At 30.2% G+C, this 26,938-nt stretch overlaps 3 protein-coding genes across 3 annotated transcripts in view; 1 reads left to right on the top strand and 2 right to left on the bottom strand.

Annotated features, from left to right (window-relative positions):
- The window catches only part of lgs (legless), a 106,956-nt gene extending 84,908 nt beyond the window's left edge, over positions 1 to 22,048 (bottom strand). The window contains exons 1-2 of the mRNA XM_067270374.1: positions 22,043 to 22,048; positions 6,399 to 6,506 (exon numbers count right to left, since the gene is read on the bottom strand). Coding sequence (XP_067126475.1) covers positions 6,399 to 6,476 — 78 coding nt within the window. The 5' untranslated portion in view covers positions 6,477 to 6,506; positions 22,043 to 22,048. The remainder of the gene's footprint in view (positions 1 to 6,398; positions 6,507 to 22,042) is intronic.
- Positions 18,206 to 19,240, bottom strand: LOC136975336 (uncharacterized). The gene has a single exon (XM_067270391.1). It carries the CDS (start codon positions 19,238 to 19,240, stop codon positions 18,206 to 18,208), a length of 1,035 nt encoding a protein of 344 aa, XP_067126492.1.
- LOC136975337 (uncharacterized) lies at positions 19,404 to 19,931 on the top strand. The gene has a single exon (XM_067270392.1). The coding sequence runs from the start codon at positions 19,404 to 19,406 to the stop codon at positions 19,929 to 19,931; it is 528 nt and encodes a 175-aa protein (XP_067126493.1).
- Positions 22,049 to 26,938: the final 4,890 nt, after the last annotated feature.

Genomic DNA, 26,938 nt, shown 5'->3' on the forward strand with positions numbered 1-26,938 from the left:
CATGTTATGGGGAGGGTCTACTGTATATAGTTCTCTGGTTTTAAATTTTATTTAAACAATAGCAACAAAAAAGTAGTATTTTTTAAAAAAACTGTGGGAAATAGATGATTTTTGGACTTCAGATTCATATTCAGCACACTAAAATACATTTAAAAAAATCATGCTTTCTTTCATGAGAGGATTTTGATGCAGAATAGTGTAATAGTTTAAATTAATCTTGCAAAATTCGTTTAATGAACTTGTTACCAAAATAATAGTTATAGAGTTGCTAAAACAAAACATTCCTTAAAAAACAACAAATATAGTATATGAAAAACTAATAATTATAAAATAGTTATACATATATTATACAAACTAATCAAAAACTTTTTTATTTCCAATTCCTCTGAGAATATCTCTAAACAGTCTTTGGAATTCACTTTGACAACATTAATTTAATCCAAACAAGTTTGTCACAATATATAAGCCCCTCTTCAGTTCAATTATATAGTGTAAACCATTTCCAAACTACGATTATAGTAACTAAAAATGATGCAAATAATCTAATAGAATCTAAACTCTCTAAATGATATAAAACTAGTACTGCTAATTTGTAATTCTTATCTAGTTGTATCTCTTCTGTTAAGCTACCTTCACTCAATAGTACTCAATTTCTATCTAAACTTCTCCAGAATCACAATATAACAGCAAGAAAAAGGTAAAATTAAGAGGAACATAGAAATGCAAGGGCTGGCATATATATTATTTATTTCCTATACGAAAGGAAATATCAAAAGACAACCGATATCATCCCCTGAAAATAACACCCATAACAAAAGATTAAAATACAAATAACAAAGAAGAAAAAAATCAATAAATATAAAGCCCATATTTTGAATAGGCCAACAGAAAAAGGATCTGAAAGAAATGGCAAACCTAAAAGATGGAGTAAAAAAACAAGTTTGGTTAGGGATTTCATGATCTTATCAACGTGTCTTTTAAATATAAGTTTAGGATCGAAAATGACTTTGAGGTCATTGAAAGAATTAACATATTTTTTGAGATTATTATATAAGTAGAATGTAGATAACCGAGGATTATGAATGACTACATGATTACTTCCTCCGAAACAGTCCCTTCGGGACTCGTATTATATTGGTTATAATAGTAGTAAGTTTTCAAAAGACTAAAAATTTGTCTGGTTAATAGTATTTAGTTCCTACGTCACACTTTTCTAAATATGAGATAACCTGGGCAATGAAAGTTTTTAGATACATTGAAAAATATTCATTGTATGTAAACTATGTATATCATATCTTCATATTCCTATTCTACACCTTCTTCCTGGTAATTCTATGCAGATAGCATTAACAGGAAGATAGAAAATATTCCCATTCCATTCATGAGATGTTTCATTAAATCCTACTTTAGAAAAACAATTTTTTTATAGAGATTTCAGTCACTTCATGAGTCCACACTTTTGATAGCTCAGAAATACAATCTCTTAAATTAATTTTGTCAGCCTTATTTTTTTTTCAACTCTATTAATATCTTCATTAGAACTCTTATGATAATGAAATTTAAGGTTTTTGATTATGTCTTGATCTATTGGCTGAAGTTTAGATGTTAAATTTGAAGGAAAAAAGAAATCTTTCATACTTTTAAGCCTTTTTGTGACCTCAGAAGGACAGTTATCTACAACTAATGCAATTTTTGTATGTTCTCTTGTCATTTGTTTATCTAGTTTTAATAATCAATCTTCAAAAATCTTGCTAGTCATCCATGCTTTCCTATTAAATTGATAATCCATTTCAAGAAACTTCGTCCCTTTGAAACATTAGGTTTTTGCTTTTCTGATTACTGACAGTTTCAACTTTTTACTTCCTGTCATATTTGCTCTAATTAATACAGTGATCCTTTCTTTCCTTTGCTCTCCACCAAAGCATTGATCATTTTTAAAAGTGAGCATTCTGTTGAATTCTAATTTGAATAATGCTAATTTTATAAAAGATAATCTGTTGAAATCTATCAGGAAAAGAAATTCTAGTTACATGTGTGGCTAAACGCCATGCTTCAAATGTATATTTTTTATATATAATATTATCGTTTTTTTATATTTTATATTCTCCGTTCCTTTATTCCTTTTTTTCTAACCTATTTGTCCATTCTTCCTGGAATGTATCTATTTGTCTTACACTTTCTTTGTTATTTCGACTCACCCCTGAAAACAAAAGAGGGAGTGCAGCCCTGAGGGGAGGAAGAGGAACACGTGGGTCAGTCTGGAGCGGGACTTTGAGTTGGAAGGAGTGTTTGTGGAGCCTCCCGAGTACGCATAGGGCCAAACGATAAAGACAATCCGAACTGCATTTTAGAAAGTGAGAAAAAGTGAAAGTATTCATCAATCCCCATTTCACCGTGACATCCTGGCCGGTAGATTTTGTCATCTAGTCGTGGGTACCCTCTTTCCTGTCCATTCTTGATATTCCTTCTTTCTTGCTAATTTTTTGTTTTGTATATTAGTTTTAATTTTATAATTTAAGTGATATTGTCAGGAATTCGTATTGTACACTAGAATTAAGTTTTATATTTTAAGTGATATTGTCGGGAAAATTAGTTGTACAAGATTCGGTATTTGCTCTCGTGTATTGTCGGTAGAAAAGGTGTTTGTTGGTATCCTCTGTATCCTGTTTATTTACGAGCGAAGAAAATAAAATTCATCGTGTTTTGTTTCTCTTATTTTCGACTCTTTGTCTTCTTACCGCTCGTTAGCTTCACACATGATTCTATAACTGAATTGAACCAGATTGTTCTTCCATATAACTAAAGACAATCATGAAGTGAATAAAAAATCTATAATTTCTCAAGAAAAACTCAAATGAGAACTTTCCAGAAAATACAGCAAAAAGTTGAACTGAACACTCAAGATACAAAAGCCAAAAAAGAAAGAAAAGGAAGATACACTGTTGCTGGGATGACATATCTCTGCAAGGCTTTCTACTACACACTATACAACTGCATTATATGCGACTGTATAGTGCACAATCCAGAACACATCTCACCCATATTGAGAAACTCGTCACTAGAACAAAGGATGTTCACAAAGAGATGTACAGATAGAAAGCTACTTTCTGAATTACTTCAATAGACATAAACTCATAAGATTATATGTTCTAGTGCAACTTAAAGAAAAGCAAAAAATAGCTGAAAGACAAAAGCATCATATTGGTAAAGCAGATAAGTGAAAAGCTCTTGTTCTTCTGAAAGACGAAACATAAATTTTTACTATGCAACTACATCAAGAGCACTCACTCACTGTGAACCTGTGGAGAAAGATTTTATTAACAAGTTACAGGTGCAGGACACAGGATTTACACACAGCACTTTCCAAAAAATTGAAGATGGACAAGACAGTGTAGTGATGCTTTAAATATGCAAAACACTGAATATGATTCTAAATGTTAAATGAAAACACACTTATGAGTCCAGCAAACTATTTTTAATAACTTATAAACTTTTTTGACCCAGAGTTAATGGATCTTCCTCAGTTAGAACATAAGTTAACTAAATCAAACATATGAACATTTAAAACAAATAGAACATGTATAAAATTTAAATACAATGTTAACCAATATGAAAATAACAAATATAATAGCAAACAGAATGCAAAAATAAAAAATAAAGTAAAAGAAATAAAAAACAATAAATAAAATAATACATTTACATATATAAAATTAATAATTCAGGTCATGCATTGTAAAACATTAGAGTAACTTATACTTCAAATATAGACTGCCACAGAAATCACAAAGTGTCAGCATCAGCCAAACAACCACCAAATTACTTTTCCGTAATTGGCAACACATCTGCACAAGAAACAGTTCAAGTCCAGTACTTCTCTTCTAAAATATTCTAAATTATTTAATAAATATTAATTTAATTATAATTATTACATTTAATAAGAGATGTTGGCTAACGCCTCCTTACAGTGACAAATTATTTAATAATTAATTAAATATAATCACAGAAAAGGAGCCCAATATAATCCAGTGGTTATTTGGCTTCACAAATTTATCAGGTTTTGTGAGGTTTGTTTGTGTCAGCATCCCTGTAATTGATACAATGCTGCTTATTACAGACTGTATAGACTTCCAGTCTCTAAATATTCAATGGTGTAAGACAGCGGTTCCCAACCAGTGATCCGCAAGAGCTAAAATATGGTCCGCAAAAGATTTAAAACTTTTATTCATTTTAAATTATTATTCCCACATTGATGCAAACTGAATTTAATTTTTACTAAAAATGTTATGTTTTCTATTATAATAGTACTGTTAAAGCATGTTACTCTTGAGTTTAACGATTACTTATGTTAACAGTTTTGATTAAAGTTTATTTTTAGATTGACACAGTTTATTTTTCTTAAACCTTGTGGTCCCTGCTAACAACAATGAAATCAAAGTGGTCCCTGGTCAAAAAAAGGTTGGGAACCGCTGGTGTAAGAGTTGATGGAAGGTCTAATTACTTTGGCCTCCTCCTATTACACTTGTACTTGCTGCTGGTTTTCATAAGATGTCAGGATTATACCCAAATCTTTGCTGAATGTGTATTGATGTTTTTTAATTCTTTGTGCAAGGTTACATATGGTTGCCCCTACATAGACAAGTCTTTCATCAAACAATTGGTGCTATAGTAGAATAGTATATATTCTTGGGGTGCAAGAACAAATGTCCTTGGTCTTATCATTTTGGAGATGTTAAAAATTGTGGGACTGTGTTTATAGACTACCTATAAGTTATGTTTTTCGACTTCTGTGTATTCTTTGTAACTGTGCGAAGTAGTTTAAAATAATCCTCCTCCTCCCAACTTGTTGTGAATGGGTGGGCCCTGTTGAATCGTAAACAGAAATTAATTTCCATATTACTGTGGCCAGAAAGTCATGTTGTTTAGCAATCCTCTCAATGTGTTTGAGCTCCTTTAACATGTCAGTGATAATTGTACAATGCATAAATGCCTTTCATATTAACAATCTAAATGTGTAGTTTGATATGAGGAGAGTTGACAGAGTTATATGAAACAAATACTGGTTGGTAAGAAGGTATTTGCCATAGATTTTGGTACTAATACCTCCCTTGTTGTAAGAAGTGGAAATGTCCAAAAAATGGACAGAAGTATTTTTTTCAGTGAGGTATTCCAGTTATTTTATTTATTAGTTTTTGTTTTTAAAAAAGTTTGGTGCTGTTTTGAATAATTATTTGTTCATTTAAATAACAAATAATTTTAAATAAGGTTCTACTGCATTTTTCATTTTCGAGTTGTAATTGACCCGACGAAGATCCCGTTTGCACTTGTAAATAATGGTCTGTAGATATTAAATTTTATTTGGTGTCAAAAAAGATTCTGTATGGCTTGTTGTTTATCTTCATAGAATATTTAAATTACTAATTATCTTTAAAAATAGAGTATAAGATATAAAATTATGGTTAATGTTACCTTAGGTAGCCAAGATGGTGGCTCGTCTCTGAAACAGTGGGGACGCATGTACTAACCTAACCTGACCTATTCTAATAAATTACCCCTATTCTAATATTTTGGTTGGCAATAATTATGGTAATTTATTAGAATAGGTTAGGTAAGTATGTGCGTCCCCACTGTTTCAGAGATGAGCCACCATCTTGACTACCTAAAGTAACATTAACCAAAATTACAGAGAGAGAGAAAGACCATTGACGAAAATAAAACAAATTTGAAATTATTTATGGAAAAATGTATTATATAAACTACATTTTGTTGAGAAGAATAAATATATTGCTATATTACAAAAACAAAATCCTAACAAGAAAATTTTTATTGGAAAAAAATAAAAACCAATTAACAATAATAACCTTTAACGTTGACTAAAATTGTTGGGACAGAAACACAAAAAATAAATACAAAAATATTTCATTAACTCGCAATTAAAGTTATTTCTAACAATAAAATCAAATTTCCCAAATAGATTCAACCCAAATAGCATATCACAAAAATTAAAAATAATGTGTATTAAATAAATGAATTTGATCTATGAGGAAATAGCATTCAATAACAACAAGTTAAGCACTAATATCAAATGTTACTCAAAAAAATTTCACTCAATAACTGCAGTTAGGTATATTTTTAAACATGTAGAACACTTTTATGGAACAAATTCCTATGATACATAAAAATAACGTTTTAATTCAGAGCAAACATACATTTTTAATTAACTAACAAATGTTTACAATTTTATACGAGCTATCCTCGGATTATTTTATTGAAGAATATATTCAATTATAAAGAAATTTTTCCACGTTAAAAACTTTTACATAATTGCAGTAAGCCCCGTTAAGCTGATTTAATCTACATAAGATATGTTTTAAATCTCGTAAAAGTAATAAAATCCTTACCTGTATACTCAAGCGAGTAAAACCAAATTTGCTTTGAAATAGTCGAACAAACTGAGACACGTAAGCTCCTTCCCACATGCCCCGTATGGCCTCATACGGATTCCCATCTGTGAATGACAGAAGTAATATAAGCATAGCAAATATAATACAATATTTTAATCATAACAATAATTACATCTATAATAAATATAAAATACCATATTAAATTTAAGTTGTACTTATTTCATGTTTCCAAAATTAAACTCACGATGCCTCTTAAAGTTTGGAAATTTTTGCCATTCTTCAAAACGTCTGTACATAATGAAAATTTTGTAGTATTTCCTGTTTATTTTATATTTTTTAATAATTATATTTTATTGACTTATTCCAAAATCGTGTCTTCCTTAATTTATGATTCTATACTTAACAAGTGGGTGAATAGGTAGACACTGGGCATCTTAACATCACTCTTTATTCACGAATATCTTATACTAAATGTCTTAAAGTCAACTGATGAGAGGCATATGCCCGAAATGCATATTGGCGTGTAAGATATTTTGGAATAAAGAGTGATGTTAAAGATGCCCAGTATCTACCTACGAACCCAGTTGTGAGGTATAGAATCAATTATATTTTATTTTAAATACATTTTTAAACTATCGTATTTTCCGGCGTGTAAGATGACCCCCGACTTTTACAGTTAAAATATAGAGTTTGGGATATACTCGCCCTATAAGATGACACCTGGCGTATAAGACGGACCCCGACTTTTGAGATTTACCTGGGTTAAAAAGTCATATTATATGCCGGAAAATATGGTATATTTACTTCTAATTATCATTCAAAATCCTAAATATTTTTAAAAGTGACATGCGCTTGAAATTTGGAAGTAATATGGTATTTTTTTTTTAATATAATTTGTAAACATACAAATATAACTTTTTCATATATATGTATAAAGCAGTTTATTGATGTTCATACATCAATCAATTGCTTTAGCATATTAGCATAAAAAAAATAGAGCATAAACCAACCAATGCCTAAATAATCAGGCTAATAAATGGTTATAATTGAATAATAAATACAAACAAATTTGGTACAGAGGTAAGCGTTAGGTATTTAATTATAGCCATTTATTAGCCCGATTATTTAGGCGTTGGTTGGTTTATTTAACTTTGGGCTTTGAAATGTATTATATTTAAAAAATAGAGCAATTTTTATCTAATGAAACAGTTGAAAATTGCTTTATTTTTTATGTTATTATGGAAATTAATGATCAAAGAAATATATCGCTAAAAGTAGATAAAGTTATCATCTATTAATAATTTTAAAACATTTGAAATTGGTTAATAGAGTGAAGCAAAAATTTGCAATCCAAATGTTCAAATTCAATTTCTACTAAAAATTTGAGTAATTCAAAATTATCGCATAAAATAACAAAACTAATGTGTTTATCATTATTATAATTTTCTTATTACATTAATATCTGTAACAATTAAACAATAATTAAATCCAATATAATATCGAATTCAGTTGAATCAAATATGTAACAATATTGATTCGTGTAAATCTGTCTCAACATCACAGAGTATTCCAATAATTAATATAGACTCCTGATACTCATTTTTACAAAATTCTAGATATGCTTTTGAGAAAACTTATATAGAAGGGCCCACTGGCTGTCACATGTTTCAAAATCAGTATGTTCATTAGATTAATAGTAATTAGAAATGTTTATGCCAAAAATTGCAGGCGCTCATTCTTGCCTAGATCACCATAACAAGTGCAAATTCTTGGAACTGTTTTTGTGTGTAGTAATTTAAACTGTTTTCAAAAATTTTATGAAGCTTCACGATTACATGTGGTATGCAGAATAAAGAGAAAGCTGTGATTTCATTTTGTATGTATGTGAACTTTATATTGACTAATTCATGTAGATTCTTTTTTTATATTCTTTAGTTTGTACTTATTATTGTAGAATAGCATTGCTAGAGCAAACCATCTTGATTTTGAGAAGAAAATCTTGTGGTTTTTTGATGCGAAAGAAAAGAGCTGATCTGGAAATGATGCAAGCACAGATGAAAAAGTAGATGACATGAAAGTTGAGGTTGTTGTGATGACTGACACAGGCAAAGATGAACTTGTTCATTATATTGACAGTGCCAATGATAGCGGATGCACAGTACATCAGCATTAACCAACTTTCCATCAGGGCAGGCAAAGCAGACACCGAATTAGCAAGAATGGTGTTACAGCATCCATACACCCCGCTATGGGACCAGGTGATGATGCTCAGGCATAGCATTAACCTAATCATAAGTGCAGGAGACTAGAGGTTTCATGTTCTGAAGAGTTAAAAATAAAATAAAAATGGAATAATTGAAAACCCTCTGTCTTCTCCAGAAAATCCAAGTATACTTGTTCCTCCAAAAATAATAATTAGAGAAAAAATAATCATTGTTGCTCCGTGCAACCTGTTAGTCAATCATCTTATTGCATTGCGAACAGAAATATTATTCATTTTGTTCAGTTGCCTGTTGGAAACGTGAAGGAAATTAAGAGAAATAATTTCCTCATCCATCTAAGTAAAGAGTTAACCATGGATGAAGAAGAGGCTAGAATCACACACCTTGCAGAGACAACTGCACCTCTTCATGGAAAATATTTTACAGAAATATCCTGTTATTCCCAGAGAAAATCAAACTTCAAGAAACAAAAGAACAATTTGTCACATATCCTCTTAGGGGGAGGGGAAAAAAACTACTATTGCAACCAGATCAACCATATATAATGCAAAGAACATCATGCAAATCAATGTGTTAATTTCTGCAAATAAATATTACAATAATAATTCGGTGTCTGAAATTGTTTCAAAACTAGCATATTTCATCATATATTCATTTTATTACCGTCAGTCAGTATTCTGCCATGAAACTAATTAATAAAATAAACAGTTGTAAAATTTATAAAGCCTTGTATTCTTGGAAAACTTGTAAAAACATTTGTTTATAAATTTCATATTTTAATGCATTTTATTTAATTAAAATATGAAAAACCCCACATCTTTCTTATGGAAAATGAGTTTAGATGAAATTGACTAAAAATAAAATATGTAATTTATGAGGTCCTGTTCAAAAGTTCCCCAATAGTCAGATGGCTCAAAATTGGACAGTTTTTTGTCGCAGGTTCTCAGTGTGCAATTCACAAGGGAAAGAATTTGGTGTTTATAAAATGAAGAGATAATAAACCATGGATTATGTACTATCACTCGTACTTTCATACATACACAAAAATATAAACACCCTAAAAGTGAATGGCAAGGAGACGCGCATTGAACAACTACCCCAACAGGATTAGACTTCCATTACATCCATGTCATAAATCCCTAATGATGCTGAGAACAGACCCCAAATAATTCATAACACATGCTGATTGTTTATTGTTTAAGTACTTTAATATTCTGATTTCGTGGTAACAATCAAAATTATGTGAATTGTACACTTTGAGAGCACACAGCAAAAAAAAGTCTGACCATTGGAAATTTTAATCAGGATCTCATTAACTATAAAATATTCCATTTTCAGTCAATTTCATATACATCCATTTTCCAAAAGAAAGGTGAAGATCCTTAGTTTTTGCATTTGACAAAGATTCCACAAAATCTATTTGAATTAATATTCAATACAAATAAATAATGACTCCATATTAGTATCAATTCAACACTACACTTTGATTCTTTGATGAAGATTTATACTAATGTTATGAATTTAAATCAAGTTTATAATGTTCCATGATTTAACACACCACCAACTACCATTTGTGGCAGTTGATGATGTGTTATTGCAATGTATCAGGTTTTAGATTTATCTAGTTTATATCAAGAAGATTAAAAAATAACTCAGTTTTACAGTTGTAGTTGATGAAACTTGGGTTTTGTATATATTATAGTTTACATAAGAATCAATACAATTGACTACTTTATGCTGATGAATGTGACATATGTTAATCTTCTAATATATAATCTTTTCATAAAGGCTAAAATAATCAAATACATTGTGTTTCCTTTTAATAATAGCTCATTAACAAGTTGGCATGTGAGCAGAATCTGTCCTACTTGTCAGTTAAGATACAGATCATCCTCATTTATGACTTCTTTATGACCTTGAAACATCCTGTGTGTGTCAAATGTCAATTTTCAGAAATCGTCTCCAGAACTTTGTTATTACATTTTCAGACACAACCATAAATCTTTCTATTTCTGAATGCCTTCATCTGTTTCCATTCTTCCAATAACTTTCCATCTCTACTCTTGTCCAGAAGATGTTTGATATATCATGACATAATTTCTGCACATCTTGCATTTTTGATTTTTTCACTGCAGTAGAATATAACAAACTTGAAAGAGACACAGAAACATTTCTTGAACTAAAAGTTTGTAATGAAAATGCATATAAATTATCATCAAACAAATGACTAAATATTAAATAGTCATAGAAAACAATGATGCTATTTCTATATATGTTACTTATCTTATGTTTTTTTTTTTTACTTATTTCACATAAATAAAGTAATTTGGTTCTGAATTTTGCATTTTAATTCACACTTCCAAATCATATTCTTTCCACATTTTGGTTTCCTATAGTATACCAGAGAGAGGACCAGAAGGAGCCCTGTAATATATCTCTCCCCTGACTGTCACTTTGAGCCATCTTATCCTCAAGCCCTAAATGAAGATTAAGGTAAATGAGGTAAAGGCAAATATTTATTGTGACATCGTCACAATACTGGGCTGCAATTTTTAATTTATTTAATTTAAAATACAGTACGTGCTCTCGATTTTAGTAATGTCTTGTCCCTGTATATCACACTTTTCCTGATAACAACAGAGGTATGACGGTCATTTATCTAACTCCTTTCAAGGAGAAATTTTTGAATTAAAATAACATGACTTCTGGTTTGCATCAGAAGTTCATATATAGATAATCAAGGCCTCCTGCCCCTAAGCTTTCCATAGTCTTGGCTTTCATCTATCTAACTCCATTCTTGAGATTAAGGAAAGATGGACAAACGGATGACAGTGGGAATATATAGGTCTACAATTTTTTCATATTACAGCCAATGACAAAATTAAAATAAACACAAACAACCATCCTTACATTTGTATCTATAACAACTTGTGACTCTTGTTGAGGTTAGTGTACTTGCAACTCATTAGTTGCCTCCAAGCTTGCCCCTCTCCCTTGGATACAGTTGTTTATTGGTTGGAATACAATAGCGAGGTTGAGGCCGAAGTTTTAAACGTGAAAACGTGTACGTCGGACATTGGTGCCGCTTTCCTGTAAGCCTAGAAGTTTGACAATGGCGTTTGGAAAGTCAGTGGAATTATGCTTAACATTCCAAACACCATTGTCAAACTTCTAGGCTTACAGGAAAGCGGTGCTGAATGTCCAACGTACACGTTTTTACGTTTAAAACTTCGGCCTCAACCTCGCTAATAGCAAAAAGAAGAAAATAAGTTGCAACAAAATTGTTAAAGTAAAAATTTTAAGAGTTCTATCCCAGCAGAATAGACAGAAATAGAACATTAAACTGAAAGTTCATTATAACAAGATTCTACTGTATATTTAAAAAGATTAATATACTTTTGATGAATTTCACTTATAACTATGCTTTTTATCACTTTTCTTTTATAATTATTTAGGTTTATTTTAAATAAATTCTTAACTTAATACATCAAAATTGACACGTGTCTTAAATTTAGATAATATTTCATATTATTTTTAACCACACAGAAATTTGAAAACCTCCTTAATTAAATTACAAAATATCACTGAATATTCAATGTTATGTTAACTCGTTGATGCTGAAAATTCTTTACAATAATATGAATTTTTATTATAATTTTATTTTTACACTTAGATAACAAAGTCTAAATTATTCTAATAACCAAATTACAATAGCAGATAAACAGAGCAATTAGAGGGCCATTCCCAATCAGCAAAACAAGTGACCTGAGAAGTCCAGTAGTGTAATTGGCAGCAAATGTGCAAGGTAGACAAAAGTTGTAGCTTCAAGTCCAGCTCAAGTCTACCTTTGGTTTGTATTATTTATTGCATTAATTAGCTAGGTTCTAGCCAAAAGTTAATCCAGTATTATCATTAGCTTATTTTTTTTATATTAGTACTTTTAATAATCAAACTTTATATTAATTTTGCATTTTATATTATTCTGTATTAATAAAAAGTACAAAATTTAATTAATTTATTTATTTTACAAAAAATAAACTCTACGCAAGTTTATGAGTGCCTAAAGGTACAAGAGAAAAAACGATAATTTTATACATTTAAGTGAACAAATTTCCACATACAGTTTATATATGTTTAATATACTGCTTTAAACATAATGATGATAATTACTAACAAGTCTTTTAAAAGCAATGCTACAATTAAAAGAGCTATTTAAAATGCAAATCATGATAATGATTATTATTATAATTGCCTGCCTATAATCTGCAAATATGCTAAAAATCTTCCAATTTTCAAGGTGCAAATTATGGGTTGTCGTGTATAATTTGTGACAATTTTTCCACAAAATTAAAAATTGGTCTAAAATCGTTTTACGTTTTGTTATATCAAAAAGCCTTCTTAACATGATAAAATATGATTCTGTCTTGCTGTTGTTTACATGTCAGGTAGCTACGAAAGTCAAAGATGCCAAAAAACCCTTTCACTTCTACTTGTGGATGAAATATTAGTGTTATTCATGTATTTGTCAATCCATTAATAAACACCTCCAAGACAATCTTTTGTTATTTTAAGCTTAGCTTAAAATGTTTTAGCTTTAATAATCAGTAATGTTCAATAGCATCTCGTCTCGACACCTTAACCAAGAAGACTAAAGTCTTCAAGACATGACACGGCTCATCTTTTTGACAGTTATATAGAGGAAGTTTGTTTCATTGACATATCCAAAAGTAAAAGAAAGTATATAATGTTAGAGAGTGTGATAATAGAATACTTAATAGTATTAAGTATTTTATTAAACATCTAGAAATATTTTTTGTATATTTTAAGATTTAAATAATGCATACAGTAATAATGTAAGATTAAAATTCTAATCCAAAACTGAGAGGTCAACAGAAAAGTAGCATTGTTATCAATTATTAAGCACTAATGGTGACAACTTTAGTTAACAATAAACACAAATAAATTTGAGTTATTATTATAAAGAGAATATTTATTGATTACAGTTTTATATTTGGCATCTAATTATTATATTATGCTGTTAGCAAGTAAAATTGATAGTTTGGATTTGAAACAAATTTTCCTAATATATCTATTTTAGCTGTCGTAAGTTAGGTGATCGTAAATCGAGGACTGAAATTAATAATTCTAAATTCTGAACTTTTGTATTATTTTAAATTGTTCCTTCATAGATTTGAAAATATATCTTTTTAATTAATAAATACCCTTACAAATTGCATTATTTCATTGCTGATATGCCAAGAAAGTAAATAAATAATGATGCAAACTTGTAAAAATTATTTGACAATAAATTTTTTGTCAATAAAAAGCTTTTTCCTATGAATTATACATTGTTACAGATTACAGGATGGAAATTATGGTAACAAGGCAAATTCTTTATAAAATATTGACAGATTTCTTTATGTAAAGTCTCTAACAATTTTCTACAGTGTATATACACCATGGCAGATTATCCATTACATTACATTAATATTGCTTTACTAATTGCAGAAAAACATTGTTACAGATAGTCAGGTGCAACATATTTAGCTCTAGACTTAATTATAGAAATTTGTATAGATTAACTGTTAACAATGAATGATAATCAGCTGTAAGTACCATAATACAGTGGACCCCCGATATAACTTGCATGTCGGGTGGGAAACAACACCTGCGTTATAAGGTGAACCGCATTATACCGAGCGGCGCAGTGTAACACGGTTCACCTCTTTACTTTAGCAATAATGTCAAGATTTTCTTTCACACTGTAAACTTTTCTTTTACTCATCATACATACAATAATTAAACACTATTCAAAATATATGCAGAAACTCAATATGCAGTAACAATAAAATGCGCTACTCACTAATGCCGCAAGGACCTGTATAAACATGTTTGAGCTTATCGCGTCGCAAACATTGCCTGCGCTATAACCGAGTGTGTGGTATAGTGAGCAACGCTATAACAAAGGTCCACTATATTGACAAAAATATAAAAATGTCAATTAAAAGTTAAAAATTAGAGAATAGCAATGATATTGATAGTGGATTGAAATCTGAAATTGAATACATTATTCAATAGATCAATACAGTAGCAGATGACAAAAAGATTTGCATCATTCTGTTTTCTATTATTGATCATAATAATACATTGGATGATTGTTAATAATGCTTCCAGTTAAAAATACAACGAATAGCAATAGAACAAAGAAAAAAAATTAAAAATGAATGTATAAGGAAAATTGTCACAAAATATATTTACTAAAAGAAACCTTATTTTTATTATCTCTTACTTAAATTAACAATTTTAATCATAAACTGGCAAACCTATAACTAATTCTATCTATGGCATATCAAAGTAAGGCACTCATAGAAGACCACTCACAACAAAGTTGAAAATTTATAAAAAACTGATTCACAATAGTATAATTACATTATATAAAAAAATAAATTGCAAATCTATAAATAAAAATTCTTGTGAGGATTACAATAAAATAAAAAAATGGTTCACTTGGAAATCAAACCAGCCATTTTTATAAGTCATACAAGTACATTGTCATAGACTTTTACTAATTAATAAGTGGATCATTCATTTTTGTCAAAATAGTATACACCTTCATGTCAATTTGACATTATTCCTATGTATTTGTAAGCAGAAGGTGTCAGAATGACATCAAATTTTGTGAAAAAGTGCACACTATTCTGTCAATATGAATGCATCTAAAATACATGAGAAAGTTCAAAAATAGTTCACATAAACAATAACACACAATTTAAAAAATATATTTAATGAGTACTTTCACTTGTTACACTCAAACTTTGTCAGAAAATATTTAAAAACAGCAGCAAATCTTTTCTTTTTAAATGTTCTCATGACAAAGTTTGAGTGTAACGAGCAAAAGTACTCATTAGATACATTTTTCAAAACTGTACATTGTCAGTTATGTGAGCTATTTTTAAAATTTATACAGTCTTAATGAGTTTAAACACCGATACATTTAACAACGTAAGAAAAAGGAACGATATTTCAAAATGAATTAAGTAATGAATTATTTAATCATTAAAATTACAGACAGATGGCAGCATGAATTCACGCAATTATATAAACCCATCTAATTGTTATAAAATATCAAGTTTTATTATATTTAAATTCTTAAAGCTAACCTGATAATTCTGCAGTTTATAATTGGATGAAACAAAGGAAAACTATAAAATAAAATATTTTAAATAATGGATAAAAAATAACAAATTGAACTTAATCTGAGAATTTTCTTACAGCATCAATGGGTTTCATCCAAGTTTTCTTGAAATCTGTCCAGTATTTTAAACATTTTGATTGCAACCCAAAATAACTAACATTCTTTAAATCTTGCTAAATAAAAATCCTGTCTCCTATGAGATAAAAAAGAAAGAAAAAAAAAAAATATGTCTAATATTATAATTTTGAAGTTTCCAAATAAACAGTAATGATTGCATTTTTTCTAAGCAATAAAAAAAAATTCATTTTCCTCTAACGACATTCAATAGTGACCATATAAATTTAGCTTTTGCTCAAAACAGAGAGAGACTTGCTATAACTGATGTGCGTCAGTTCGGCCGAATCAAAATCTAAAATAATGCTAGTTTAAATAAACCAATATCTAACAATTTAAAGCATAAAATAAAACAGAAATATTTATAATTTAACTTTGTTTAGAAATTAAAATAATGACCACAGTGTTCACATAAACATTTAATATTTAAAAGAAAAAGAAACTATATATGAATTTTCTGTTGCATACTATCAGCAATGTCTTGAAATAGATATAACTACTAAATCTTTAATATTGCATAATCACATTGTTGTACTGGTATGAATTTGACTGTAATATACAGCTGGAAAATCCAAAAATCTTACATTATCAAATATTCAAATTATTTTTAAAAATTAAATTTGGCAGTTTTATGCAAGTTTCTAGAGTTTGTTAAAATCCATATAATCACCACAATATTATTGGTATATAATTGAATAAATAAAAACATAATTACCAAAAAACCAGCATTAATTCACTTCAGAACAAAGTGAATTAATGCTGTTTGTTAAAGCGCTACGTCAGACATGCGCATAACTTCAACACGTGCGATTTTCGTATTTTTTGAAATGCACGTTCTCTTGCAAGCATTCCAATGAATTGAACCTGACGATGGCCATTGAAAACGGTAGAAAACATTCATTCTGAAGTGAATTAATGCTAATTTTTCGGTAATTACGTTTGTATTTATCATAATCCATATTCTTTGACATATTGTATTTTATCTTTATTTTCTTTTCCACACTTTTACTCACTCAAATTTTTTAAGATAAAGATGAAACTTGTTCAAAAATAACCACACCGGAGAATTATGTCAATTAAAAACACCTTAACAATTTCCAGTAAAATCTTAATAATTAAAAGCATTTTTGATCTCTTTGATAGATCTGCTTCAGCTGCTTACGACGTATAAAAAGAACAAATTCATTCAAATATCTGGACTATTCAAAAATTAAACCTATAACATAAAAAAATAATCAAAAATACAAAAAAATCATGAATTTACAAATTAAATAAACTTAAAGTAAAAGAATTCTGCAATTACTGCAGGTTAAAGTTTTCACAATTATAACTTATATAAAAATTTTTATGTGGTGGACAATGAGTCTGTATCGTGGAAGTTAATGCACCCCTACAACTTATTTGTTTTGCAAATTTCAAGGAATATCAAATGTTTTGGATTATATAAGTTGGTTACCGGTTGTGTGATCTTGGAGGTCTTCCACATCAGTTTCCATTGCACAAAAAGAATGTATAAGTTATATGTTCTTTTATGATATGATTTTAATTTTTGAATCACTCAGATATTGAATGTATTTGTTCTTTTTATATGTTGTGAGCAATTGAAACAGATCTATCAAAGTTGAATAAAAATCTTCTTGATTATTAAAATTATTGTCTCCTAAACACTATAAAGTGCAGGCACTCGGACACTTGGCAATCTTCATCTAAAGTTTATTTCTATTGATACATGCACCCGTGTTTTGTGCAAGTTTCGGGCTTCTTAAGGCCCCCCCTCCTCGGCCAACTAAAATACATAATACATACAAATTAAATATACAATATATAAAACATAAAAGCCTTTCTGTACATATATAAATATTTAATTTGCATGTATCAACTGAAATAACTTAAGATGAAGATTGCCAAGTGTCCGAGTGTCTGCACTTTATAGTGTTTAGGAGACAACAATAATTACCGACACGGTTTCAAACGCATTATTAAAATTATGCTGGAATTTGTTAAGAGCTGTGTTTTTAACTAAAAACGTGCTTATATATAATGTCGGATGCTACTACACCGGATTGAACTAAAAACTTACTTAAAGCCTGTTACTGGTGCGCTTCACTTAAAACACCGTTACGAACGTTTTCGAACTATTAAGTTCTTCCTCAGGTAACTGACGACCGTTAATCGAATGCAATTCGAATAAAATCCTACTGGAATACGATTCCGAATTCTATCGCTTGGATCGGTGACGTCATCCAGGCATGCGCTCCTTTACCAGCTGTGTACTATCTTAAGTTCTTGTTTACGAGTGCTTGCCATGCAGTTGACAGGGCGATTTCGTCTTTGTTGTTGATGCAGTTATCTTCTCTGAGAGTAGCCATATATATGCAAAGAGCTTCTAGCCATCTAAGATGGTGTACGCATTGAGTTGTGCGAATTACTTTGGCTTGATTGAGTAAAGGTTCTACTTCCGGATCTGAGGCATAGATAGCTAGAGCGGTGGTGGACCTCGCGTGTAAAATATCACTTGCGTGTTCTTTTAGTCTTACTTCTAGGGAGCGCTTCGTGGATCCTACGTAGACCAGGCTTCTGTCAGTTCTATGGTCCATAATCGGGATGGAGTATACCCCCGGAAGTCGTTCCTTGTTGGAAGTGTCTTTACCGTTCCGTAATATATCTGAAATTGTAGCGCATCTTCTATAGGCAATGCGGATATTCTTTTTCTTAGCTATTGTTCTGTATATTGCTTTAAGGTATGGATTGTATGTGACCGGTATGAAACTAGGTGTAACTTCATTGGGAAGCTGGTTAGGTTGTAGTTCTTGGCGTTGGTGTTTGCGGACCAATTTACGTGTAATCCCTTGGTAGCCGTGATTCTCGGCTATGTGTTCTATACGTTTCAGTTCGGCTTGGAGAGAGCTCTGGGAGGACGAGTGTGTATGTGCCCTCTTAATTAAAGCGTTAAAGGCTGCCGTTTTATAGTATGGCGGGTCGCAGGATCCTACCGGTATATAGAGATGTTCCGCCTCTGGTTTACGGTAGACTTCCGTGTGGATGGTTGTTTGGTCGAATTTGATGTTGATGTCGAGGAAATGTGCCTCTGAAACGTGAGCCTGGTCTATCTTTAGGGTCATGCCATAAGGATTATCATTGAATGCATTGACGAACTCTGAGATGTCGGGTTTCCGCCTCCACAAGATGAGAATATCATCTATGTATCTTTTATAGAGTAAGATGTTCGGTAAATACTTCGTGATGATCTTAGATTCCAATTGCCTCACCACCATCTCACAGAGATCTCCTGCGATGGGGCTGCCCATCGGGACCCCTCTACCTTGGGCATATGTGACCCCATTGAATTGGAAAAAGGAGTTATAACATAATGAGATGCGCAACAGATATCTAGAATTGGCGCATCTCTTATGTTATAACTCCTTTTTCCAATTCAATGGGGTCACATATGCCCAAGGTAGAGGGGTCCCGATGGGCAGCCCCATCGCAGGAGATCTCTGTGAGATGGTGGTGAGGCAATTGGAATCTAAGATCATCACGAAGTATTTACCGAACATCTTACTCTATAAAAGATACATAGATGATATTCTCATCTTGTGGAGGTGGAAACCCGACATCTCAGAGTTCGTCGATGCATTCAATGATAATCCTTATGGCATGACCTTAAAGATAGACCAGGCTCACGTTTCAGAGGCACATTTCCTCGACATCAACATCAAATTTGACCAAACAACCATCCACACGGAAGTCTACCGTAAACCAGAGGCGGAACATCTCTATATACCGGTAGGATCCTGCGACCCGCCATACTATAAAACGGCAGCCTTTAACGCTTTAATTAAGAGGGCACATACACACTCGTCCTCCCAGAGCTCTCTCCAAGCCGAACTGAAACGTATAGAACACATAGCCGAGAATCACGGCTACCAAGGGATTACACGTAAATTGGTCCGCAAACACCAACGCCAAGAACTACAACCTGAACCAGCTTCCCAATGAAGTTACACCTAGTTTCATACCGGTCACATACAATCCATACCTTAAAGCAATATACAGAACAATAGCTAAGAAAAAGAATATCCGCATTGCCTATAGAAGATGCGCTACAATTTCAGATATATTACGGAACGGTAAAGACACTTCCAACAAGGAACGACTTCCGGGGGTATACTCCATCCCGATTATGGACCACAGAACTGACAGAAGCCTGGTCTACGTAGGATCCACGAAGCGCTCCCTGGAAGTAAGACTAAAAGAACACGCAAGTGATATTTTACACGCGAGGTCCACCACCGCTCTAGCTATCTATGCCTCAGATCCGGAAGTAGAACCTTTACTCAATCAAGCCAAAGTAATTCGCACAACTCAATGCGTACACCATCTTAGATGGCTAGAAGCTCTTTGCATATATATGGCTACTCTCAGAGAAGATAACTGCATCAACAACAAAGACGAAATCGCCCTGTCAACTGCATGGCAAGCACTCGTAAACAAGAACTTAAGATAGTAAACAGCCGGTAAAGGAGCGCATGCCTGGATGACGTCACCGATCCAAGCGATAGAATTCGGAATCGTATTCCAGTAGGATTTTATTCGAATTGCATTCGATTAACGGTCGTCAGTTACCTGAGGAAGAACTTAATAGTTCGAAAACGTTCGTAACGGTGTTTTAAGTGAAGCGCACCGGTAACAGGCTTTAAGTAAGTTATATATAATGTCTAAACAAAATACACAGAACTAGAGGAAAAAATCACAAACTGTAAAATATGACAATTTCCACATCCGAATAGAATATGAATTTTCAAGATTCTCTGAAAGTCATACTATCTATGAGATGCTTATGTGCTACTTACTGTTTTTGATGTTTATTTTAGAAATACAAGATGCACCTCGCTTCAAATTTATCCTAAAACAAATATTTGAACTAACTGTATCGATTAAACATTAATTTAAATACAAATTTCAAGGGTACAGGTTTAAATTATCTAATAATTTTGAATTGATCAATTTCAAATTAATTAATAAGATTCAACAGCATACGAAAATAATCTTTAGAACTCTTTGTAACAAATATATAATGTTCAAATAATGTTCTACAAAATAAATAATATGATATTTAAATAAAATTTATTAAAATACTTTCAACTTTTCTAACATTAAAGATTTAAACAGAATTCTATTAATCAGTAAACAAAATACAATTAATTTACAAATGTTTTACTTCATTTTTGAACTAATTTAAAAATTTGTATTTACAAATTCTAGTTATTGTAAACTCTCAAATATTAGAGAAGACAAAAGTATTTTAATATTATTTTATTTAATATATAGATCAATTTGAATTATTTTCTCTAATGAAAATCAAATTGATCTATTTTTCTCCTTAAACAAGTTTTACGAAAATACAAATCAGAACTTTTGATTAATGTTACTCTTGGTGCCAAGATGGCGGCTCGTCTCTGATTCCAGCAAGGAAACAGTGGTACGCACGTTCTAACCTAACCTAACCTATTCTAATAATTTGGTTGCTGATAATAATGGTAATTTATTAGAATAGGTTAAGTTAGAACGTGCGTCCCACTGTTTCCTTGCTGAAATCAGAGACGAACCACCATCTTGGCACCAAGGGTAACATTAACCAAACTTTTTAATGATAAAACAGTTTTGCTCATTGTTTTTAGTACATATTAATATTCTAAGCTTTTATAATTTTTTGCTTGTACTAGCCTCAAAAAACAAGTAAAGAAAATATCAATTTCCAGATAACCAAGAAAACAGATCAATCTACACTACAAAATATATCATCTTCTGGTTCTGCAATATCGAATTCTACTTAAAAGTAGGTCTTTGCCACTCAAATCTTTTAAAAGATAAATGAATTTTAAAGTAAAAGAGAACACGTAGATAGTGACATGTAATCAATTCACTAAATTGCAGTTAGGTGACATCATATGCAATTTAGTGCTTGATTTAATTATTTTAAATATGTGTTTTTTAAAAAAAAAACAATGTATTTACATTTTGTTCTTTTACAGTCAATTATTAAACATATTATTAAAGATTACAAAGAAACAAATACACTAAACACTATTAGAGAGTTCACTTTTTTATTGTGATTTAAGTATTTTTCAAGATAACTGATCCCATCTTCGGAATCCTAGATTCTAAAGATGGGTTAAAACTTTTTTGTTTTAGATTTTGTTTAATTCGTAATGCTGTAATGAAATTATAAAATATCGGGTTTTGAAGTGTTTTATATATATAATGTCGTAACCTTTTAAACACGATTTGGTCGCAAGTCAATGATTCTAATATTTTGTTCGAATCATTAATGTTCTTTTGTTTTAACTCATGTCTAGAATTTAAAATCAGCATATAACCCATACCTTCTTTCAAATTATTTTTGTTTTATGTAGAAATTGCAGTGCTAGCAAAATGTGTGGTTTAATACTTTTTCATCTTTTTTTTACAAACTCTGGTGCAAAGCATTCTTCTAATTTAACAACAAAACATTTATTTAACCTCATTAATAGATTTAAATAGAATGATAAATTTCAGAACAACAACAATGATGATGATTATTTTTTAAGTTATAAATAGAAAAAGGATTAATGTTACCTATGGTTCCAAGATGGCAGCTCGTCTGATTCCAGCAAGGAAACAGTGGGGACGCACGTTCTAACCTAACCTATTCTAATAATTTTGTTGGTAATAATTATGGTAATTTATTAGAATAGGTTAGGTTAGGTTAGAACGTGTGTTCCACTGTTTCCCTTCTTCTATTTGCCGGAATCGGAGACGAGCCGCCATCTTGGAACCATAGGTAACATTAACCAAAAAAGTTAATTCATTAGGAAATTTTAAGGTAATTCTTAATAATATTTAAAATTCCTTAATTTTAAGCCAGAGTTATAAACTTTTGAATTTAATTCAATTTTGTAAATATTTTGGAATTTCTTAGATGGACAAGATACTCAAAAATATTTGAACTTAAATATTTAAGTATTAAACTTATTTGCAATTTAAAGCAAACTGTTCTTTGAAAAATTTAATTATATGAAAAAAATAGCAATTTATCAAATTCAAATCTGTTTATTGATGAAATCTCATTTTGTTTAACGGTTTGAATTGAATTTCCATTAATTTTATAAATTTCCTTCGATGTTTGCTTAAAAGAATTACGTAAGAAAATAAATTATTCAGAAGTCTAGAAAATTTAAATTGCATAAAGTTTTCCTCAAAATCTAATTTTGAAAATTTCAGTAAACTTTGCAAAATTGCAGATATATGATAAATTTTAAAATTTTAAATATGAAAAAAACAGTGTGTAAATAAATAAAACCATATAAAAATACCAATAATCAATAATAAATTTTATTCAAAATCTTTAATTCTATAAATCCTGTCTTCAGAATAACCAAAATGAAAATATTTTATAAGAAACTAAAATGTGCAATTTTTGAAAGTTGAGAGATGAAATCCTGCTCTGAGAAATTTACCCCAAAATTTTTTAAAATATTAATTTCATTTATTTACCAAGAGACTGACACACAAAATAATTTAATTTATTTGAGATATCAATCATTTAAATTTATAATTTAGCGAGGTCGAGGCTGAAGTTTTAAACGCGAAAACGTGTACGTCGGACATTCGGCGCCGCTTTCCTGTAAGCCTAGAAGTTCGTTCATTCATTCACTCAATATAAATTTATTTGGTATCAATAAAGTACACACCCCGGTTCCACTGTGGGCATTACCAGGAATTATAACAGAAAAAGTTTTACAGAGAGATTTTTAACATACAGTAAGGAACAATAAGATTAAGAGTAGAAATGTAAAAAGGTTCTTGCGCGACATATGGCGCACAATGGAAAATCGCAAAATCATAACAAATCTGTAAAGTAGCCTAGAATTTTGACAATGGCATTTGGAAAGTCGGTGGAATCGTGCTAGACATTCCAAACCCCATTGTCAAACTTTTAGGCTTACGGGAAAGCGGCGCCAAACGTCCGACGTACACGTTTAAAACTTCGGCCTCAACCTCGCTAATGTTCATCTTCGTGGAAAAATCTTCAATTACAGAATAAATATTTAATTTACAAAAATCATCTACATTTATTGAAACTTAAATTTCAGAAATATTAAATAAAGTTTATCATAACTTATTATTTCACTACTGTGAATAATTCACTATATTTAAATGTTATTGATATTAAGAAAACCTGATATATCTGCTACTACCTAAGACTAAGATTAAGCACATATGAGTGAATAAACGAAAGAAAAATCAATGACAAGCAAGAATTTTTCACAATTGTCGATCACGTTGCTATTAAAGAAAAACAGAAATGACTGTGGCAAAATTATAAAATTTTATTGCCATATACCATCTATTTTTTGTGTTGACATTAGCTGTTTCATGCATAAAATTTGCTTGCTTAGTAATGACATATGTCCACTTCACAATTTTTTCTGGATTTAAAGGCACAAATAGAAAAGAGTTTAGTTATATTTATTTTTATTAATCTCAGAAGTGCACAAATACAAATGACATCAATGTGGATTTGACCTAAGTCAGAATATTGTGCCAAGAAAAATAAATCCTGTTCAAACAAACCCATAAAAAATTTAACATTTGATATATTTGGAGCCATCCATATTATGAGGACTGCAAAGAATAATTTTTACTATCATTAGACTATTATTTTGACAGCTTAATCATGAGTATCCTTCTTGATATATTAAAATAAATCTATATTTATATTAAATAACGAATTCAGAATATCTTTCCTGAATAATAAAGTAAAACTACCTTTACCATATTGAATAGCTTTTAAATTCTATACAGAATGAATTAGCTATAGTGTTAAAACTTACAACTAAATCATAAGCTACACTCTTGTTTTTCAAGATCTTATCACAATCACTTTCAATAATTAACATAATCATCAGGTGATGCAAAAAAATAATAGATATAATCATAACAATGAAAATATAACCTTTTAATCTAATTATGCCAATAGTGTAAAACCTATTTTAGTGCTCTAATAAGACCTGTCCATTGCTCAGGGATAGTCAAGGGTGGGGAATTGCAAGGGTTGCTATGCAAGATGTATATTGTCTCCCAAATAAAAATTAACCTGGAATCTATATAAGACTATAACAGTTGCACTTCCTTCCAAACAGGTTTAAAGCTACTGTGATCCGACCCCCGATTAACCGACCGCGTTCTAGTCGGCAAATTCAAATGTCCGCCAGTGATGTGGCGCTACAATATTTGGTTATGTCTTGGCTACTTTAATATTATTTTTGTTAAATTTTTGCATGTTTTAGCAGGCAGCACTGGCTCGACCATGAAAGAGAGACTAGTATTTAAACCAGGCCTAATACACTATACCAATAATGTATTTTTTCATACTTTTCGGTTATCCGACCAACCCCAGACCCCAATTAAGTCGGATAATCGATGCTCTACTGTATTATCTAAGAATCTCAAACATGTATAAGCAATACAAAAAATACAAAACTATTAAATTTAAAGTAAAGGAATATTTTGGATAGATGTAAAAAGAAAGTCAAATATTCTATTATAAGGATATGCTAGACCACATGCTTATACTTCATAGGATGGAAATCCGTACAAAATATAGCCTAAACATAACTGAAATAATTAACAGCAGCTTAAAAAGGAAAAAAAATTGATAATTATTATTATTAACTGTTTTCCTTATTAATATTATCATTTCCTTGAGTTTAGTTATAAGGTTACAAGATATTTGGGGATTATATACATTCAATAAAAATATAAACAACAATTCAACAAACCCAATTTATGATTAAATCCAGATGATCTGCCAAATTATCAGGCTATGATTAGGCTAAGACTAATCACAGCTTGATAATTTGGAAGATTGTCTGGATTTAATAAAAATGTTGGCCACAGATTTGTAAACATCAGAAATTTCTGCACTTTTATGTTATCTTAGAAAAAGTATTTTGAATCTTAATTTAAAACCATTTCATAATTGAAAATAAAAAAGTTTGAAATATTCAAGCTCCTTCATTCTAAACTGGCATGTCTAGAAAATATTCAAAACAGTGCTTTTTTTTATTTTATTGAACTGTTTTAAATATTTTCTAGACAATTCTAGTCTCTCTTTTTTATAGTTAAAATACATAAATATAATTCATATGTTTTATTATTGACATTTATATTATTTTCTTATTTTGTAGCTAGTCTGAGCATGGAATGTAATTACCCTGTAAACGTTAGAGTATGGATATTTTTGGATTCTAAATGCAATTTCTTTGTCTAAAAGCAAAACTTTCATTCAGTTAAAATTGAATATTCAATTAAACTATTAAAATATTATTATGTTCTACCAATTATACTTTACTGTTGTTACAAAACATGCAACAGAAATTAAATAAAGAATTGCTTTATTTAATATTGTGCAAAAATTAATTTTTTTTTAGTTAATAGTCTTCAGATTTTGAAAAAAAATAAATAAATTATCTAATAACATTAACTAATATGAAATATGTTTAAAAATCATTACTTACTCTGTTATATCATTATGTAAATCATTATAAGTAAAATATAAAACTCGCATTTATCAATTAATAAAGTTTTAATTTATATTAAAAAAAACAAATAATGAATCTATTAAACATTAATTGTTATGACAACAAACAGAAAGAAATATACATAAAAATAATACTAAAATACCTAACAAAATACTGTTTGGTTTTAAGATGTTTTACAAATCCAAACTTGTTTTTGTTGTAATATATATAATAAAATCTGTTCTCAGTTTGTTTTAGTGTACAAATATATTTAAATAATTATGACTCAACGTGCTAATAACCATGTTGTATTTATTAGAATTCCATATTATAAATCTATATACTGGTGTGCAGAACTTAAGCAACAATTATTTTTTTGCCGTAACTCTGCAAGAAATCATTTGGGAGACACGAAATTCGGAATACAGAGACAGTATTTTG

Source organism: Centruroides vittatus, unplaced genomic scaffold (assembly GCF_030686945.1).
Source record: "Centruroides vittatus isolate TY-2023 unplaced genomic scaffold, ASM3068694v2 contig_370, whole genome shotgun sequence".
Classification (NCBI taxonomy): Eukaryota; Metazoa; Arthropoda; class Arachnida; order Scorpiones; family Buthidae; genus Centruroides; species Centruroides vittatus.